Below are 16,182 nucleotides of genomic sequence, written 5' to 3'. Positions count from 1 at the left end.
ATAGTTTGCACTTATAAACAGTTTTAAATCAATCAGCTTATTCGTTTTGGTTACGTTCCTTTAGTCGCAATCGGATTTATGAGTATCAATCACGGCTCTTTTCCGGCAATTTTTTCTAAGACCCTTTTTCTTCTAGATTTGATGCTTTGGCACTGAAATCCTCATTGTTTTGAACGACTGGCTGTTTTAACGAAAAAATCATCTCCCATTGGTTTCCTAATCATTCACTATATATTGAATTTAATTTTGTTCTATTCATGGGTTCTCTCTGAATCTAATGCTTTGATTAAAAAAATTAGCTCATCAACTATTTCCCATTGAAATATTTCTTGAAGTGGTTGTATCCCCAAGTAGTTGTTCAAATTAAGAAAAAAAGGACTCCTGTTTTCAGTTCAATTATGCTAAACGTGAAAAATTGTTGTCAGGCTTATGTGCAGTTTTATTAGTTACTTCAACTAGCCTATCCACTTGTTATTCTTAGTCCATTAAGTTACCATCTGTTTCTTGTCTCTTTGTCTGGTTCTTATTTTTTTCTACGTGATTTTAAATTCGAACTTAGTTTGCTTCATATAACGTGTACTTTAGATTGAAACATCGTATATTGCAGATATAGTGCAAATAGTCATCTGTGTTTGCATTGAAATATTGTTATAAGTATATACTTCAGTAAATTTTTCCTGTACATAGTATTATGCCTTGTTCTTTAATCCGTAACATTCTTGTAGATTGAAATTAAAATGGCATGATTTGATTAGTCTACTCTGATGACGCAACTTGTTACGGAAAATAATTTCACTGAAAATTCCTGAAACATCATTTCTGCTTCTTAAAATTTTTGCTCTATCACGACATAATATATTTCGGAAAGCCACCTGCGTTTGAGTTGAAACATCGATTATGTTTTATACCCGAGTCTGTTTTACTGGAATTTTGTCTTGGACGAAAAATCAAAATCTCTCATGGGTTTATCTTAATCTTCTAATATAAATTGTATCAAATTTTGTTCTATTTATTGGATCCTTCTGAAGCTAATAAATGTAGTTCATTCTTTGATGCAAAACAATTAGCTCAACTATATCGTTGAAATCTGTGTCTTGGAAGTGGTTGTATACCCAAGTAGTCGTTCAAAATTAGAAAACAAGGAATGTTATTTTCAGTGCAATTTTGCTGAGAGTGAAAAATTGTTGTCGCAATGTTGTGCAGGTTTAATAGCTACTTTATCTAGCCTACCCAATTGTTACTCTTAGTCCTTTAAATTACCATCGTTTTTTGTCACTTTCTCTACTTGTTTTCTACCGTGATTTTAATTTCGAGTTTAAACTGCGTCTTATAATGATGACTTTATATTGAAACATCATATTTTGATGATAGTCATCTTTGTTTGCTTTGAAATCTTTTGTTAAATGATATACCTCAATTAATTTTTCTTCTAAATAATTTTATACCGTAATTTTTAAACCATGACTTTCTTGTAGATTGAATTTAAAATGGCATTATTTGATTAGTCTACTCTAATGACGCATCTTGTTACGGAAAGTAATTTTACTGAAAGTTCCGCAATTATTTTTTCTGCTTCTTAATGTTTTTGCTCTATCACGACAAAACATATTTCGGGAAGCCATCTGCGTTTGATTTGAAAGTTTTTGTCTTAAGTTTGTATGTTTTTGTCTGGTATATGGGCTTATGTTTTCAACCATATTTTTCCTGATTGGATGTTTCCGCTCTGATTGCAGATATTGTTGCTGAAAATATTTTTCCGGTAAATCCATTGTTCAATTAGGTTCAAATTTTATGCCCTATTTTGTGTCGAACATTTCAAATCGATGTTTTTGATAGAAGTTCTATTTCCTACGCCACTTAGAGAACCAGTTTTCTGGACAGTATGTTTGGAACAAGAAAACAAGAGATTACGAGAAAAATATTTATCAATTTAAGCCCTTTTATTACATCTCCGTGTTACTCTGCAGAAGACATCAAACCACAGCTTTTTTCCAAACATCTTTAATTTGGTCGGGTAATTTTACGCAAGTTTCTCAATGGTGGCAACTGGTTTTTTAAATAGGTGCCTATTCTGCCGTGTTCAACGAGTTTGTGTTGCGTTTGTTTTAAATGGCTTAATTTTCCAAAGATACTGCTCATCGAGTTGCTTATTGGTATACTTAAACCTCAAAGGTTTCCGTGGTTTATTGAATGGACGCCCTCATGTTATCACCGGGCTCTTATTGAGCTCCTATTTGAAAGTTTTTTTCGAATAAAAATTGTCTCGCTTTACCTCATTTTGCCGCTTTTTTGACCATTTCGCGTGAAATATTTTCGGCTTAGGTAGAATTGTTTCATTCTCCGCTCATATTGCTCAAAGTGCTTTTTAATTGCAGTTGCTCAGCCAAGGAATGTAAATTGAACAGAATTTTTATCAGAAAAAGAAATCCAAAATGGAAACTGGTTAAAACCATAAAGCCCAATTTTAGATACCCTCTACTTGAAGTTCGTTGTTATAAATTAGAGTTAACATATCTAATGTTCTTTGGTATTGATACTATCGCCTGTTTGATCTCGTTAACTAACAGGAATGACTGACAAAATGAAATCAAATTAGTTTGCACTATAAAAAGTGTGTAAATCAATCAGTTATCTCTTGTTGTTTCGGTCCCAATCGGGGTTTTGGTTATGGGTGTCAATGACGCTTATAATTTAAACCAATTTTTCTGATTGGTTATTTCCACTCTGACTGCAGTTTAAAAATGTTGCTGAAAATAATTTTGTGGAAAATCTTGTTCAAGTAGGCCCAAATTTTATGCGTGATTTACTGTGAAATTGAGGTTTTTGATCAAAGTATGGCTACCTACGGCTCTTGGAGAACCTGTTTTCAGGACCCAAAGTTTGGAGCAAGAAACAGAATAAAATACGAGAAAAATGAATTTATCATTTGTAAGCCCTGTTGTTACATCTCCGTGTTATTCTGCAACGGAAATCGAAGTAATGTTTTTATTTAAATCAACCCCGATTTGTTGTAGAAATTTACGCAAGTTCCTTGATGGTTGAAGTTGATATGCAGATTTTATTATTAGGGGCCGATTTTGTCGTGTGCTAATTAAAATGGTTTGGCATTGCGTTTGTATTAGACAGCTTCTATTTTTTAAAAACAATTCGTCGAATAAGTGTTTGTTTGGCTCTTCCTTATTTTGCCGTTTTTTCAACAATTCGGGTGGATTGTTTTTTTCTCTGGACTTGTTTCGTTCTCCGCTCATCCTGCTAGAAATGCTTTTAAATGGCAGTTCATTTTAGTTTCCTCAGCCAAGGAAACTAAATTGAAGTGAATTTCAATGGGAAAAAACATAAACTAGAAACTGGTTAAATCCATTTATCCCAATTTTAGATTACCTCTACTTGAAGTTTGTTTTTATCAATCATAGTTACCATATCTAATGTTCTTTGGTATTGATACTATCGCCTGTTTTATCTCATTAACTAACAGGAATGACAAAATGAAATCAAATTAGTTTGCACTATAAAAAATGTGTAAATCAATCAGTTATCTCTTGTTGTTTCGGTCCCAATCGGGGTTTTGGTTATGGGTGTCAATGACGCTTATAATTTAAACCAAATTTTCTGATTGGTTATTTCCACTCTGACTGCAGTTGAAAAATGTTGCTGAAAATAATTTTGCGGAAAATCTTGTTCAAGTAGGCCCAAATTTTATGCGTGATTTACTGTGAAATTGAGGTTTTTGATCAAAATATGGCTACCTACGGCTCTTGGAGAACCAGTTTTTAGGTCCCAAAGTTTGGAGCAAGAAACAGAATAAAATACGAGAAAAATGAATTTTGAGGAAATCAAGCCAAAGCCTTTTTCAAACAACTTGGCTTGGTTGTGGAAATTTGCGCAAGGTTCTCGATGGTGTTAACTGATATGCAGTTTTTTAAACAGGTGCCGACTCTGTCGTGTGCTAATAAAAACAAGTTTTTCGGTGCGTTTGTTTAATTAGCTTCAGTTTTCCGATGGTACTGTTTATTGGAGTTGCTTTTTCTAGTTATACCTAAACCTCAATTGTTTCTGCTGTTTTTTCTACTCTGACCAGAAACTTCTTTCGGAAATTCCTCTCTACAGCATTTTCGCTGTATATAATGTTCCACTATGAAGAGGGAATATTTCGAAAAGCAATCTGCGTTCGGGTTGAATTATTGGAAAAATTTTATAACAGAGTCTGTTTGTCTGAGATTTTGTTCTTCTTGTTTTCTGTATGTTTTTGTGTTGCCTATGCGCTTATAATTTTGACCATTGTGTTCGTGATTTGAATATTCTACTCTGATTGCACAGAATGTAGCTGAAAATAATTTTCCGCCAAATCTCTATTGAGCTTAGTAAATTTCGATCAATTACAGTTAGTAATGCTCCTTCTCAACTGCCTGGGACATTGAAGGATCTTTGTTCAAACTTCTGGAGTTTTATTTGCCCTATTTTTGCATTGAAGTGTAGAGTTTGGAAGAATTTTCGTCGATCTGCTTCTGAATTGTGAATTCGTTTTTCAGATCTGCGGGAGACGAGGTTATCACTTCTACTGGATTGGTGATGGTCGTTATACGTTATCGCCAGCACCAAAGCGGTCTCGCTGTCTTGTGTGCGTTTCTAAACTGAAGCGTAACTTCCATTGTTTTTCACCGGAAATTGGCGGCCAATTTCACGCTGTTTTCACGCGGACCACTGTTTTTAATCAATTGTGTTCAAAATGCTGGGTTTCCAGCATCCCAAATTTTCTTAATAAACATAGGTTTTAGAATACCGTTGCACTGATTGTTCAGCTCGACATTTGAGTTAAATGTGTTTTATGGTTTTACCAATTACCAGTTTATTGAGTTTTTCTATGGCGTGGAAATTGTTCTGCAATTCCTTTTCCGTTTTTGGAATGCATTTTAAATTTGACTGGACCTTGATTTTCTGTATTTTTTACACTGTCAATTGTATATAATTGGTCCTCCGTGTCGAGTTGCTGTGAAGGAAAGGAGTGAAGAAAGTGTAAACGTAAATGACATAACTTCTCCCAATTTACGTTGTTCTTTTCTTTAATTGGGCTGATTGGCTTATACGTTTGAAGACTTATTATGTAACGCTTGGGATGAAATTGTTGTCGATTTTACCTGAAAAGCTTATTTGGCGCTTTCTATGGCCATAAGTGTAGATTTAGAACACTCAATACATGATAGGATTGAATTTGCAGTTCGAACCATTGTCTCAGAGGTTTTAGATGAAGCGTACATGACTGGCATCTTAAGTTGGTGCAAAATACAGTTTCCTTACTCCTCCATTGTGTATATCTTCAGATTTAGCGCCGGTGCGTTTTTTCTGAATTGTCAAAAACGGAGAAATTTAGAAGCTGTTTTCAATTTTAAGCCCTTTTGTTAAGTCTTCGTCTTTCTGTAATATATTTGGCATAATGATTTTAACCAACGGCTTTTTTATTGTACTTGATGCGTTGTGTCAAGATTTGTGAGTTAAAATATTGGTAAAGCTTTATACTACAGTCGGTTTTTCGTTTATTTAGTTTGTCTTGTGCCTTTGATTTCAACAGTAAAATTGTTGATTTGATTTTTCTACTCTGACGAGACATGTTGCTGAAGTTAATTGCAAAGCAATTTCAATTTTTTGAATGTAATTTCAATTTTTTTTGGCAATTTGGTTTCGGTTTTTGCTGTTTTTAATTGGTTGTTCAGAGGTTTAAGTTGTTTTTACTGTTAAAGTCTTATGATTTTAGGTTTTTGATCAAGTGAAGTTATTCCTGGTTTTTGTTGTTTTAACAACTGCTGTCGAATTGTTAACAGGTGGTGAAACGGTCGGGCGGTCTCCTTCTACTTGTTCCTCGCCTCGGGGCGTCTTCTGAGTAGATGGCATCGCTTTCTTTTCACTCATTTCTTCGTTGTTGATGAGAAGCGTGGTCTCGTCCTGGCCCTGAACTGGGCTGGCGTGGACCTCGCAAGAAGGCGTCCACGCTAACAGTTCAGGACTACTCGTCGTTGGTTCTGGTTCGGTCATCCTCCTCTGTGTAGAACCAATTAAGGTGTGCTCACTTTCACTGAGTTTCAGGAAGTCGGCAGCTGCTATCTGGTTATCCCTGGTCTCAGAAAAGCTCGCGGGAAGCATCATAATTTTCCCACCGTTGTTTAAGTTTGTAGTTTTAGCGGTGATCCGTTTCTCAGTTTTCCTCGCAGAGTAAAAAAAATAATAAGCATTTACTATTTTAAGCGTTGTTTTTCTATAGAAGAAATCTTTTTTTTCAAGAATTGACGTACGTCTTCTTGATGCAAGTCCCTTTTTGATCGAGCTTGTTGGGTTGTAGAATTTTTTTACCACTAATAACTGATTTCTGCAAACCATACTTCTTCTGAATTTGTCAATTATTCTATCAAGTGAGGTGCTTTTTACGATTCCTCGAATAGCTGATTTACCCGGTTTTTTCCGGGAGGTCTTAGTGTTTTTTGTGTTTGTAAACTTAGTTTGACCTATTGTTTCACTGCAAATTTTATCAGGTTAAAATTTTTTGTACGATAGATTTCCACGGTCATGAAAGTAATAGTTGGATTAATAGTTGTTATGTTTATGTTAGTTTTTCTCTGACTAATAAATCAATTTTTCTGTTTTACATCAGAAATCAACCGCTGGATAATATATCTTGCGGAAAAGTCTGGTTTGTAAATTTATTTTATACCCCAGAGGCCATTCAAAAATAGGAAATTGAGGACTATAATTCCATGACCATAGGGTTTGATTTCTGCTGCGAATCATTTCTTGATAGGATGGGTTTTGCAGTCCCAACCATTGTCTCGAAGCTTTGAGATGAAGCTTACAATTGGGTAAATTTTTGGCTGAAGTTGTACGTATTTTCCATATTATTTCTTAGTTAATGAGATCCTCATTACCACGCAAAACGTACGCGAAGACCAGCAAATTTGCTTGATCTGTCGGGGTTTTCACGGCCCATTTTTTAATATAAGAGAGCGCGGAAAACAGTAACAGAAAGGTGAATTTAGTTCAAATTTGAGAACGTTTGGAAATCTCCGTAACATTTGTCCACGATTTGTTTATGGGCTAGCGTTGAACGAAAACTCTTAGCAAAATGCCAATTTAGCAGAAATCACAGAAAGCCTAAGTGGTCTTCATTTTACAAATTGCGGATTCAAAAGGCAAATGGCTGGTTTGAACGTACACATACTATGCTAATTAACAAAGTTTAATTTCTGAACTTTCTTATGAGGTTTTGTCAGTTTTGTCATTGATTGGGTCAAATCGGCCGAAAATTGACAAATGTACGTTTTACGGCGCAATGAAAACCCCCCAGACGCACGTACCATATTTTTACACACTGAATTACTGTGTAATGGAACGTGCACTGTAATTGGAGGTGCATAACATACTTCTCCGTTTTTCGCTCAATAGAGTTCGATTGACATTTTTCTCTAAGGATGGGCTATTTTTTCGAATTCAATATTTTTTTAACCAATCTTGCAATAATGCTCAAATTCTGGCAAGACGCTTTATATTAAAACATATATAATAGTGGTCATTATATTTTTTGGATCTTCTCCGTTTGTGCCCTGCAAATAATATGTGACTAATCTGGAGAGAACAAACGGAAAACATCTGTTTTTTTAGTGTTTGGTTCTGGTTTTTGTGCTATCAAATTATGTTGAATTGCTTTGTTTGCTTAAATAGCTTCGATAATCGAATGGTACTGCTTAATCGGATTGCTGTTTTATTATTTGTAATCTAAACCCCAAATCCATAGCGGCTTTCACTTCGTTTGTGTTTAATTGCTCTTGAACGCAGTTCATAGCAATTATTGTAAACGTGTGTCTTTTTTTATGCAAATTTTTCGCTTGACAGTTTTGCGCTTTTCTTCTAGAACATTCTTTGACTTCTCAAGTGACTTTTTCACGCTTTCGTTCTTCATTTTTGAGTGATCTCTATTGCTCTGAAGTAAAGCTAATATAAATTCGGTTGCAGTGGTTCGGGAGGGCAGTGGTTCGAATCCCGCGGGGAAAAATTTTTTTGCACCCATAATTTGATCTAGGCTACAGCCCCTGAATTAAATTGCCTCGCCTGTCGTTCAAGAGCAATTCTTCCGACATTTGTCGGTTTATGTTTTTAATTGTAGTCTTGACCTTCATTGCAAATTTTTTTGTAAATTTATTTTTCTGCTATGTGGCGAAATGATCTGGCAGTGCATTCGACTCTTTTTTTTTCTGCGCCGAACAAGTAATTTTTCGTAGTATTTGCTCTAACTTCAGTCTCTTCTAGACTAATTTAATTCAATCATATATTAAAACTTTTCGATTTTATATTTGGTTTAATATGGATTTCGAATTTTCTTTATGGTTCTGTTATTCATACAAGATAATTTAACCTCACTTTTATGTATCCCAGCCTTTTCACTATCACGGAGGAAAATGTGATGTTCTGAATGCCATTCTCCTGTCAAAGTTAAAGTTGGTTGTCTTATTGAAGCCCATGCTTTATCTACGTAGACTACAATGGCCGAATTTTTAATCAGACAGTTATGGTCAATAGTTACGGAACATATAATTACAATCGGTTTGTCTTGTATTTAGCTCTCGCGCCTGATGAGAATTTTTTAGGTGAGAACATTTTTAAAAATGGCTTCCTTTCTACTGATCAATTTGTAGCTGGAATGTTTGCTGATATATTCGTCTTCAATGGAATATTCATTTTTGTTCGGGTGGTTGCCAATTGAAATTTCTAATTTTTAAACGCTGTGACTGTTTATCCATTTATATCTTTTGCTGTCTTTTTGGTAGTCTCAGCAGGAGAATTGTGATTCCCGGTTCTAACTTACGCTGACTGTTTTTTTTTCAAAGCGATCTTAACTTTCCTGGACTAATTTGGGCGTCCTGTAAGGGAATAAGTGAATTGATCGTCACATTAAAGCCCTACTGCTTTCTATGTCTTTTTGGCCTGATTTTTACAGTCAGCAACCAGCTGTTTTAATGATTTTCAGATAGACCATGAAAGTAGTGTTTTTTCTGTAATTTTTTGTCTTGGGATAATATTTTCAGCAGTTAGTTCATAGAGTAATTAATTTTCTTCGTGATTTATTTTTTTCTGACTGACTTTTTCACTGACCTGATTCTAGTCTTGATCTATGTGATGCATTAGTCTGTGCAATTTGGGTATATGGAAATGAATTCAACTTGCTGTGGAGGTTTCTCGGATTTCTTCTGTTTCGCCCCAGTAATTTGTATATGGGCTTACGGGGCCAGGGTAGGGGATCTGCATATTACACAATATAACATTTTTTGCATACACAATATAACATTTTTTCAATAAATTCATAAATTTCTGAAAAAATATGCATCCCAATTTCTCAATATATGAAAAAATATGCATCCCCTCCCCTGGCCCTGTAAGCCCATATACACATTACTCGCCCCGAGTGTTTTGATGTCAAACAATTGCAATTTGTTTTGTTATATAGCAGGTCACTGGGGGCGCAAAAGATATAGCCAATAAGCTTGATGGTGTTGGGGGAGGGGGACAGAATAGATCCTGTTTCTTGCGTCAATTGTTGAGCAATTTAAATTTCTGCTGGAGTCAGTTTTTGAGTTATTCTGATTCCATCAATTGGGTGGCATCTTTTTTGCAGTCAGTTTGTTGCATTTATCAATTAACTGACTTGCAAATTTTGATTTTTTAAAATTGTAATTGCGTTTTATATAATTGCTCATAGCCAATAAACTTGAGGGATATTACGCTATGTTGAAGTACCAGTAATAAAGTGATAGTAACTGCATAATTGTTGGTTGCAGAGTGATCAGCTCGCTAATCACTGAAACTTAATCACTCGGAAGTTCATAATGGCTTTTTTGGAATTAAATTTTTAAAACTTTTGTCTCGTTTTGATGTCAAATGACTGTTAAGTTTTGTCGGGTTCAACTGTATTTGTTGATATTGGTAAGCCTGTGAGACGAAACTTGATAGCCCTGATAAGAAAGATACGTAATCGTGAATAATCTTGCCAAGATCGTGCGATCTTAGTGGCAGGATAATATTCAGATATATACGAAATTGCAAGTTTTTTTGCTTGGCTGAGACAAAACAAGATTTTGTCAAGATTTTCAGAAAGATCGCCCATGACATGGAAGACATCAAGTATTGAAAATTCAATGGCACCCAAAATTAAAGTATTGCACGAAATCAGAATATTAAGCTAGATTTTTCAAGGTTTACATAGAATTAGAAAGAATTATCAAGAATGTCGGAAATTACGGCTCCCGTTACTCTTTTAAGCAACATTTAAAATGAGCCGCTTTTTCAGTGTAATGAAATTTTTACGCGGATGCTAGCTTGGTATGTACATACCTCATACAGAACCGCCACCGTGAAGGGCCCACTATGGTCCCATGTAAGTCTAAAAAAACTGGTAACATGGCATAAAAAAGCTTCGAACAAAACGAAACAGCAGTCGGCAAATTCATTAATGACTAAGCAACTACTGTGTTTAAACATCTTGCCTCATGTACTTAAAAACCGTCACAAAAAATGTAAAAACGAGACTTGAATTTCTCAAAAACGGATTTTGAAGAAAAATCCCATTTTTTCTAGCAATTCATCAATTCACACAGAATTTTCCAATAAATTGCAATTCATACGAACTAAAAAAACGATTAGAAAAAAATTGAAACGGAGGATTTTTTTGTTTGTTTTTTTTTAAAATGTCGAAATGCATCGAAAAGAACCTCGAAATGATTTAAAAAAACTTGGGTACACATTTTTGAGTTATTGGAGATAGAAAATGGACCTACTTAAAAATATTTAATATAAGTGAACTGATGTACCTTTAATTCAGAAACATATTTAGTTTGAAGTTGAAACAAATTTTTTGACATACAGCCTCCTAACACTCTGCTATGTCTGCTACTGTATAGTGTCAAATAGCAGACCAGGGATCAAAGGGGTAACTATCATTAGAGATTTTTACAGTTGGTTGGCTGCTCAACCTTTCTATAATTTTCTTTCTGCTAGAGGGAAAAGAAGAAGACTGACTTGAAACAAAAGCCGAAGCAAAAATTGCAACAGTTTAAGACGTCCCTTGCCGTCTATTTTCGGGATAAATAGTTCATTATAAAAAATTAAATGGCTTTAAGGCTGAAGCACTTTCTTTGGAGATAATATCACTGCGGTACCGATAAAGGTTTTTAATGAAATAATTTTGGCTCCCTTAGTCGATCAAATTTTGCCTAAGAAAAATACCTGGCTGGTTCGTCACTCTCTAACAATGCTCGATGATTGTGATGTAATCACAAAGTTATGAATTACTGCGATTGGGTTTTAGTGGATTTTCAACTAATTGTGGGTTACACAAAGATGAAAAACAGTTCGGCAAGTTATGTTTGAAATTTTCAGATAACAAATGGTGGAAGACAAATGTGAGCCTGCATCAAAATTCAGCATTTTTGAATGAAAGTCTGTCGAAAGACTGTCTACAGCCAAAATGTGTTAGTAATAAGGTACTTAATTTAGAATAACTTGACAAAATTCAGTCAGTTTGGCTATGGATGAAAATGGAGGTACATAAAACAGAAATAAACCCGTAAAATACAAATTTTGGTATTATCTGAGATTAAATGGCCGAACCAAGATTAAGCAAGAGTTCAGCTGAATGGAACACGGTAGTTTGATGTCACAAAAGCGAAATCACCGAATAGTCTGATTTTAAATGCGCATGTTTCTTGAAAACTTAAGCGAGTTGTTTAATAAAAATTTTCTCTACAATTATTGGAAATTTAATATCTCGAAATCACACATTAATTGAATAAATCTATTGGGATCCGAATTTATAAAAAATACATTCTAAGGTAGATAGCAAAAGGTGAAAGCGCTGGCCTCTAGAGTTCCTGTTTAGTTCTTTAAAGATACCACTTTTATAAATCTTCGCAAAACATCGATCGCCAAAATTGTGTTAATAAAAAAGTTGGGCTTGTATATAGCTCCAGGCCGCCATTACGTGGAGGGTTGTAACAATAACACGTCTTAAAAAACTATTTTCAGAAGGTTTATTGGTTCAAGTCTTACTTGAACCAATAAACCTTCTGAAAATAGATTAAATTTGAATTTAGTTGTCCTTACGAAGCTACCTCACACATCTGGTGCAATCAACGCCATCTGCAGAAGGAGTTTATCAAAAGATGCAGTTGCATTGTGCAATGTTCTCTCTGGTCTTTCTCAACATATCTTAAAATATCCATCAAACTCTAATCGAACTCTAAACTTGACTTGCGGTTAAAAACATGTTAAGACACGAAACACTGCCTGAGTGTTGAATCATTGCTTCCGTAGAAGTCTTTAAAATTTAAGTACTGGATGTGAAAATGAAGTCGTTTTCCCGTAAGTCATCTGCTCACTACGTCCTCGATCGTTTGATCTCGTAACGCTCAATTTATCGAACCAATAAGGCAATCGCAGTTGGTCATATATGAGCGTTGACTAATCAAAACGTAATCCAACATTATAATAATGTAAAAATGACGATTAAATTTTAGAACCTATAAAGGAAAGAAAAAGTAACCAAAAACGACTTATAGCTTGGCAGAATTTGCTTGTTGCTATGAATAAGAAAGACCTATCATGTAAACGTCAGAAGAGAACAAACAGAGAGTAATCTCAGAACTGACAGGAAGAAATGAGAAACTGCGACAGAGATCAAGAAGCTCAGTCTCCAAGAAAGAGACAGTGAGTGCTGTCCTGGTGCCATTGTGCTCTATTGGGGGAGAGCCAGCTATGTTGTTCACGCGAAGAGCCACGAATTTGAAGTCACATAGAGGCGAAATTAGGTATGATATATATCATCGTTGAGATTACATTCCAGTACCAACAAATGCGATTGTTGAGCGAAGCTCTTATTATGTATTTTTTTTTTGAAAAAATAACCTCTATTTTAGCCTAATCATAATAACAGAAATCTGAAAATAATTTTTTGTCAGTAATGCATAGCCGTTTCTGAATTAACTTTTGTGAGTAAAGTCTTTATATTATCATTCATTAAAATGAATATCATTCACTAAGTTTTTCGTATGTTAGCAAATTTCTGCAACTTTCATTTCGAGAAACTAATTTAAAATTGATTATTTATTAATAGCCGCACAGCGATAGCTGGGGCTATTATTGGCCTTCTCTTGGTTTTTTTTACAATTCAAAGAATTTGAATTGTATTGGGGCGCTGTCTTTTTTTTTAAGATCTGTTCACACATTTTCATGATTTTTGAAGTCAAATTGGAGTAGTGATTTTGGTCACGCCGAAACAGGAAATGGAGCGAAAAAGCGAGTAGTTTTGTGGCGTGAAATTTTTTCGCTCTAATTTTAAAGTAGAGTGAGAAAACGGTGTTTGAACAAAAATTCGCTTTCTCGCTAGTGGTTTTTTTGTTCACATGCGGCAATTTTACTTTGATTTTTACTGTTTTTTCGATTTTTTGGATCGGATTTTTTTCTAAATGGTTTTCCCAATCCATTAATAGTCCGTTCTAGGTTTAGTTTTCTGTTAAGTCAATGAAAATTCTTTGAATTGTGCGTCAGGACTTGTCCTGCTGTTTTTTATTTCGTCGTCATGATTTTTGTTAGGACCATATGACGTCACAGCCACTTTTTGTTCATTCGTTCATGCAATTTCAACTGAATTGCATGTGTGACGTCATTTTTCGCTCTTAGTGGAGCGAGTTTTTTTGTTCATGCGCGTGATTAAATTTTTGGTTACACTTGACTCACCTCACTCTCAAAAATGACTTCCTCACTTTGAAATTGACTTTTATTTACTTTAATTCAAAGAGATAAGGTCAAATGGGTGCGTGTCACTCTAAATGAAGGTTATTTGAGATCAGCTAATAGAGGCAGCAATAACTTATGCAGATTTTAATCAAATTTTAACAGATCAGCCTTCAATCAAAAGACGAATTTTTTTTGGTCTGTCTTTTTTACTGTTTGTTTAGACGGCCGATCTACGAATCTATTGCGGCTATTTTCTGGCAATCTGCCAGCTATGTTTTAGATGCTTGGCGCCGCATTTTCTCTAACGCAATTCATTTTTCTACAAAATTGAAAAACAAATATGGCATTACTTCTTTTTTTTTCAGAGATGATATTGTGACGTTTTTCCTGAATGGTTTCCAACTGAGCTAACTGTTTCGGCGAATTATGTTTCCTTTTTTTCAGGTTCCCTTTTATTAGTTCCTTTTCAAGGAATCTTTCGTGAGCAGTTTCACAAACAATCTGAGAGCCTATGCTGTCAACTGCTCTGCTTTCAGAAAGGCCTTCAATAAAAATAGTGTTTTATTGTGACAAAATTTCAGTTTTCCTGGGGGTCTGATGGACATAAAGGATGGAGGTGACGTCACAAAGACAGCTGTAAGGGAGACCTGTGAGGAACTGGGAGTTAAAGAGTCCTTAATAGATGTATGGGGCGAGTTTGCACTTCCCAAAGAGCTCCCTGCAAGGTAGACTATTGACAACCGCTGTAAACATTGTATTGAAAATTTTTGATGCTTAATTTTTACAATGATTGTACAAAACTGCCGCAATTTCAGATCATTGAACGGAAAATGATGGCATAAAATCCAGCATAAAATCCATTTACTGATTTTTGTTGGCGTTTTATTGCAAAGTAAAATAGCTGGCTAAGCTTGAGGACTGCTGCTGAAGCTTTTCTAGTGAAGAAGCAATTTTAAACACTTGGAGAGGTGGAGGGCCCGGACAAGTTGGAGAATTGTCCGGGCAGGTAGAAGTGCATGTCCTATTGAGAACCGTAGTTGAATTTATTTGATATTGAACATTCTGCTTTTCGGGAGTACAGATAATATTTTTTGGCGACGTTATTTGGGGTTTGTCTCTGCATGAGTTATGCAGTTTTGTAATATTTTCAATAAGTAATGCCTTATTTTAGAGGGAGGATGCTGGCCACCCCTGTCATTGCCCACTTAGGCGAGTTTGAAAAGCTGAAGATGAATCCATCTCCGCAAGAGGTTGACAAGATACACATAGGTTAGTACAGTTGGATAGCCGAAATTGAATCACTTAAATTTTATCACTTCGAAATTAAAAACTTACTTAGCATATTGTTCGAGAGAAAAATAATTGTAGCTGAAGTAATTTTCGTGTGAGCGTTTAGTTCTTGCTTTGAATGAGAGATACCAGATGAGCTCAAAGCAAATTTTTATTTGTCTCGTTTTTCACTGGTGTCAGATTCTTGACCTTGATAGTAGACGTGATTTAATCTCAGACCTTATCTGCAAAATGGCTGATAGCATGATTAATTTGGGCGTGCACGCACCGGCTTAAAACACCCTTCCTCCTCGTACCTTGTAGTTTCCCTCAATCTTTAGTTGCTGATAACACTGGTAAGTAAGGCTTATTAAAATGTAATAAACACTTTCAGGGCCGAAGAAATAACTAATACACTGTTGATTTAAACCCTCTTCCTTATTTTTAGTGACCCTCGGCCACCTATGTGATGTATCGAACCACCGTTACACAGTTTTCAAAGCGTGGAGACCCAACCCAATGTTCGAGATGTACTACGGACCAGCATTCCACCACCCCGACTGTTACATCTATGGACTCACTGCTGTTATCCTGTGTGCAACACTACCTGTCATATATCCTCAATTTAAACACAGAACTCAGTTGATAAAACACAAAACTGCATTCTCTTTTTTCTAATTAGTTTACTAATGTTATGGTTTTGTAAGTAATTACAATGTATAAAATAAACTTTTCAATTAGATTACATCAGAGAGGACCGTCAAGGCACCGAATATGCGGAATATATGTACCTTGAGAATTCTAGCGACAGGCAAAATTGTCTTTTAATCAGCCTGTTTCAACCAACCCCGTTCTAATTCCTAAGGTGCAGTTACTCTTGTACCTGAATGATTAAACTAATAGTACTGAATTCATTTGGCACGTGGTTAATTAGGAGTGCATATGTACTTGATTTAAGTATACTTGCTTAGAAGAAGGATGTTTTTTAATATACAGTTTTTGACAGCTACAGGACTGGTAAGTACTCAGATGTTTATTAATTAAACTGTAAGCTGTTACAGGAAATTCGACTGCAGGCTATTGCGGTTCACGGTGCGCACCAAATAACAGCGGTTCAATATTCCTTGGATGAAAATTTTTCGTCAA

General features: G+C 35.2%; 2 protein-coding genes across 7 annotated transcripts in view; both read left to right on the top strand.

The window, feature by feature from the left end:
• The first annotated feature begins 11,314 nt into the window (after positions 1-11,314).
• On the top strand, positions 11,315-15,765 carry LOC142346299 (mitochondrial coenzyme A diphosphatase NUDT8-like). Of its 2 annotated transcripts, none has more exons than XM_075398822.1 (6): positions 11,315-11,504; positions 12,126-12,224; positions 12,650-12,839; positions 14,349-14,492; positions 14,939-15,036; positions 15,485-15,765. In XM_075398822.1, the coding sequence occupies exons 1-6, from the start codon at positions 11,501-11,503 to the stop codon at positions 15,712-15,714; spliced, it is 765 nt and encodes a 254-aa protein (XP_075254937.1). In that variant the 5' UTR covers positions 11,315-11,500; the 3' UTR covers positions 15,715-15,765. The 2 variants fall into 2 exon arrangements, with proteins under 2 accessions (XP_075254937.1, XP_075254936.1); XM_075398821.1 differs by having other exon boundaries at positions 11,320-11,504; positions 12,647-12,839.
• A 179-nt stretch (positions 15,766-15,944) lies between these two features.
• LOC142346298 (uncharacterized) overlaps positions 15,945-16,182 on the top strand; it is a 110,864-nt gene continuing 110,626 nt past the window's right edge. For all 5 annotated transcript variants that reach the window (XM_075398820.1, XM_075398819.1, XM_075398816.1 and 2 more), the window contains exon 1: positions 15,945-16,053. In XM_075398820.1, coding sequence (XP_075254935.1) covers positions 16,015-16,053 — 39 coding nt within the window. In that variant the 5' untranslated portion in view covers positions 15,945-16,014. The remainder of the gene's footprint in view (positions 16,054-16,182) is intronic.

The sequence above is a fragment of the Convolutriloba macropyga genome, chromosome 9 (assembly GCF_964194025.1).
Source record: "Convolutriloba macropyga chromosome 9, txConMacr16.3, whole genome shotgun sequence".
Taxonomy (NCBI): domain Eukaryota; kingdom Metazoa; phylum Xenacoelomorpha; order Acoela; family Convolutidae; genus Convolutriloba; species Convolutriloba macropyga.
Note: the sequence above shows the minus strand (reverse complement) of the source record. Positions and strands in the feature narration are given on the sequence as shown.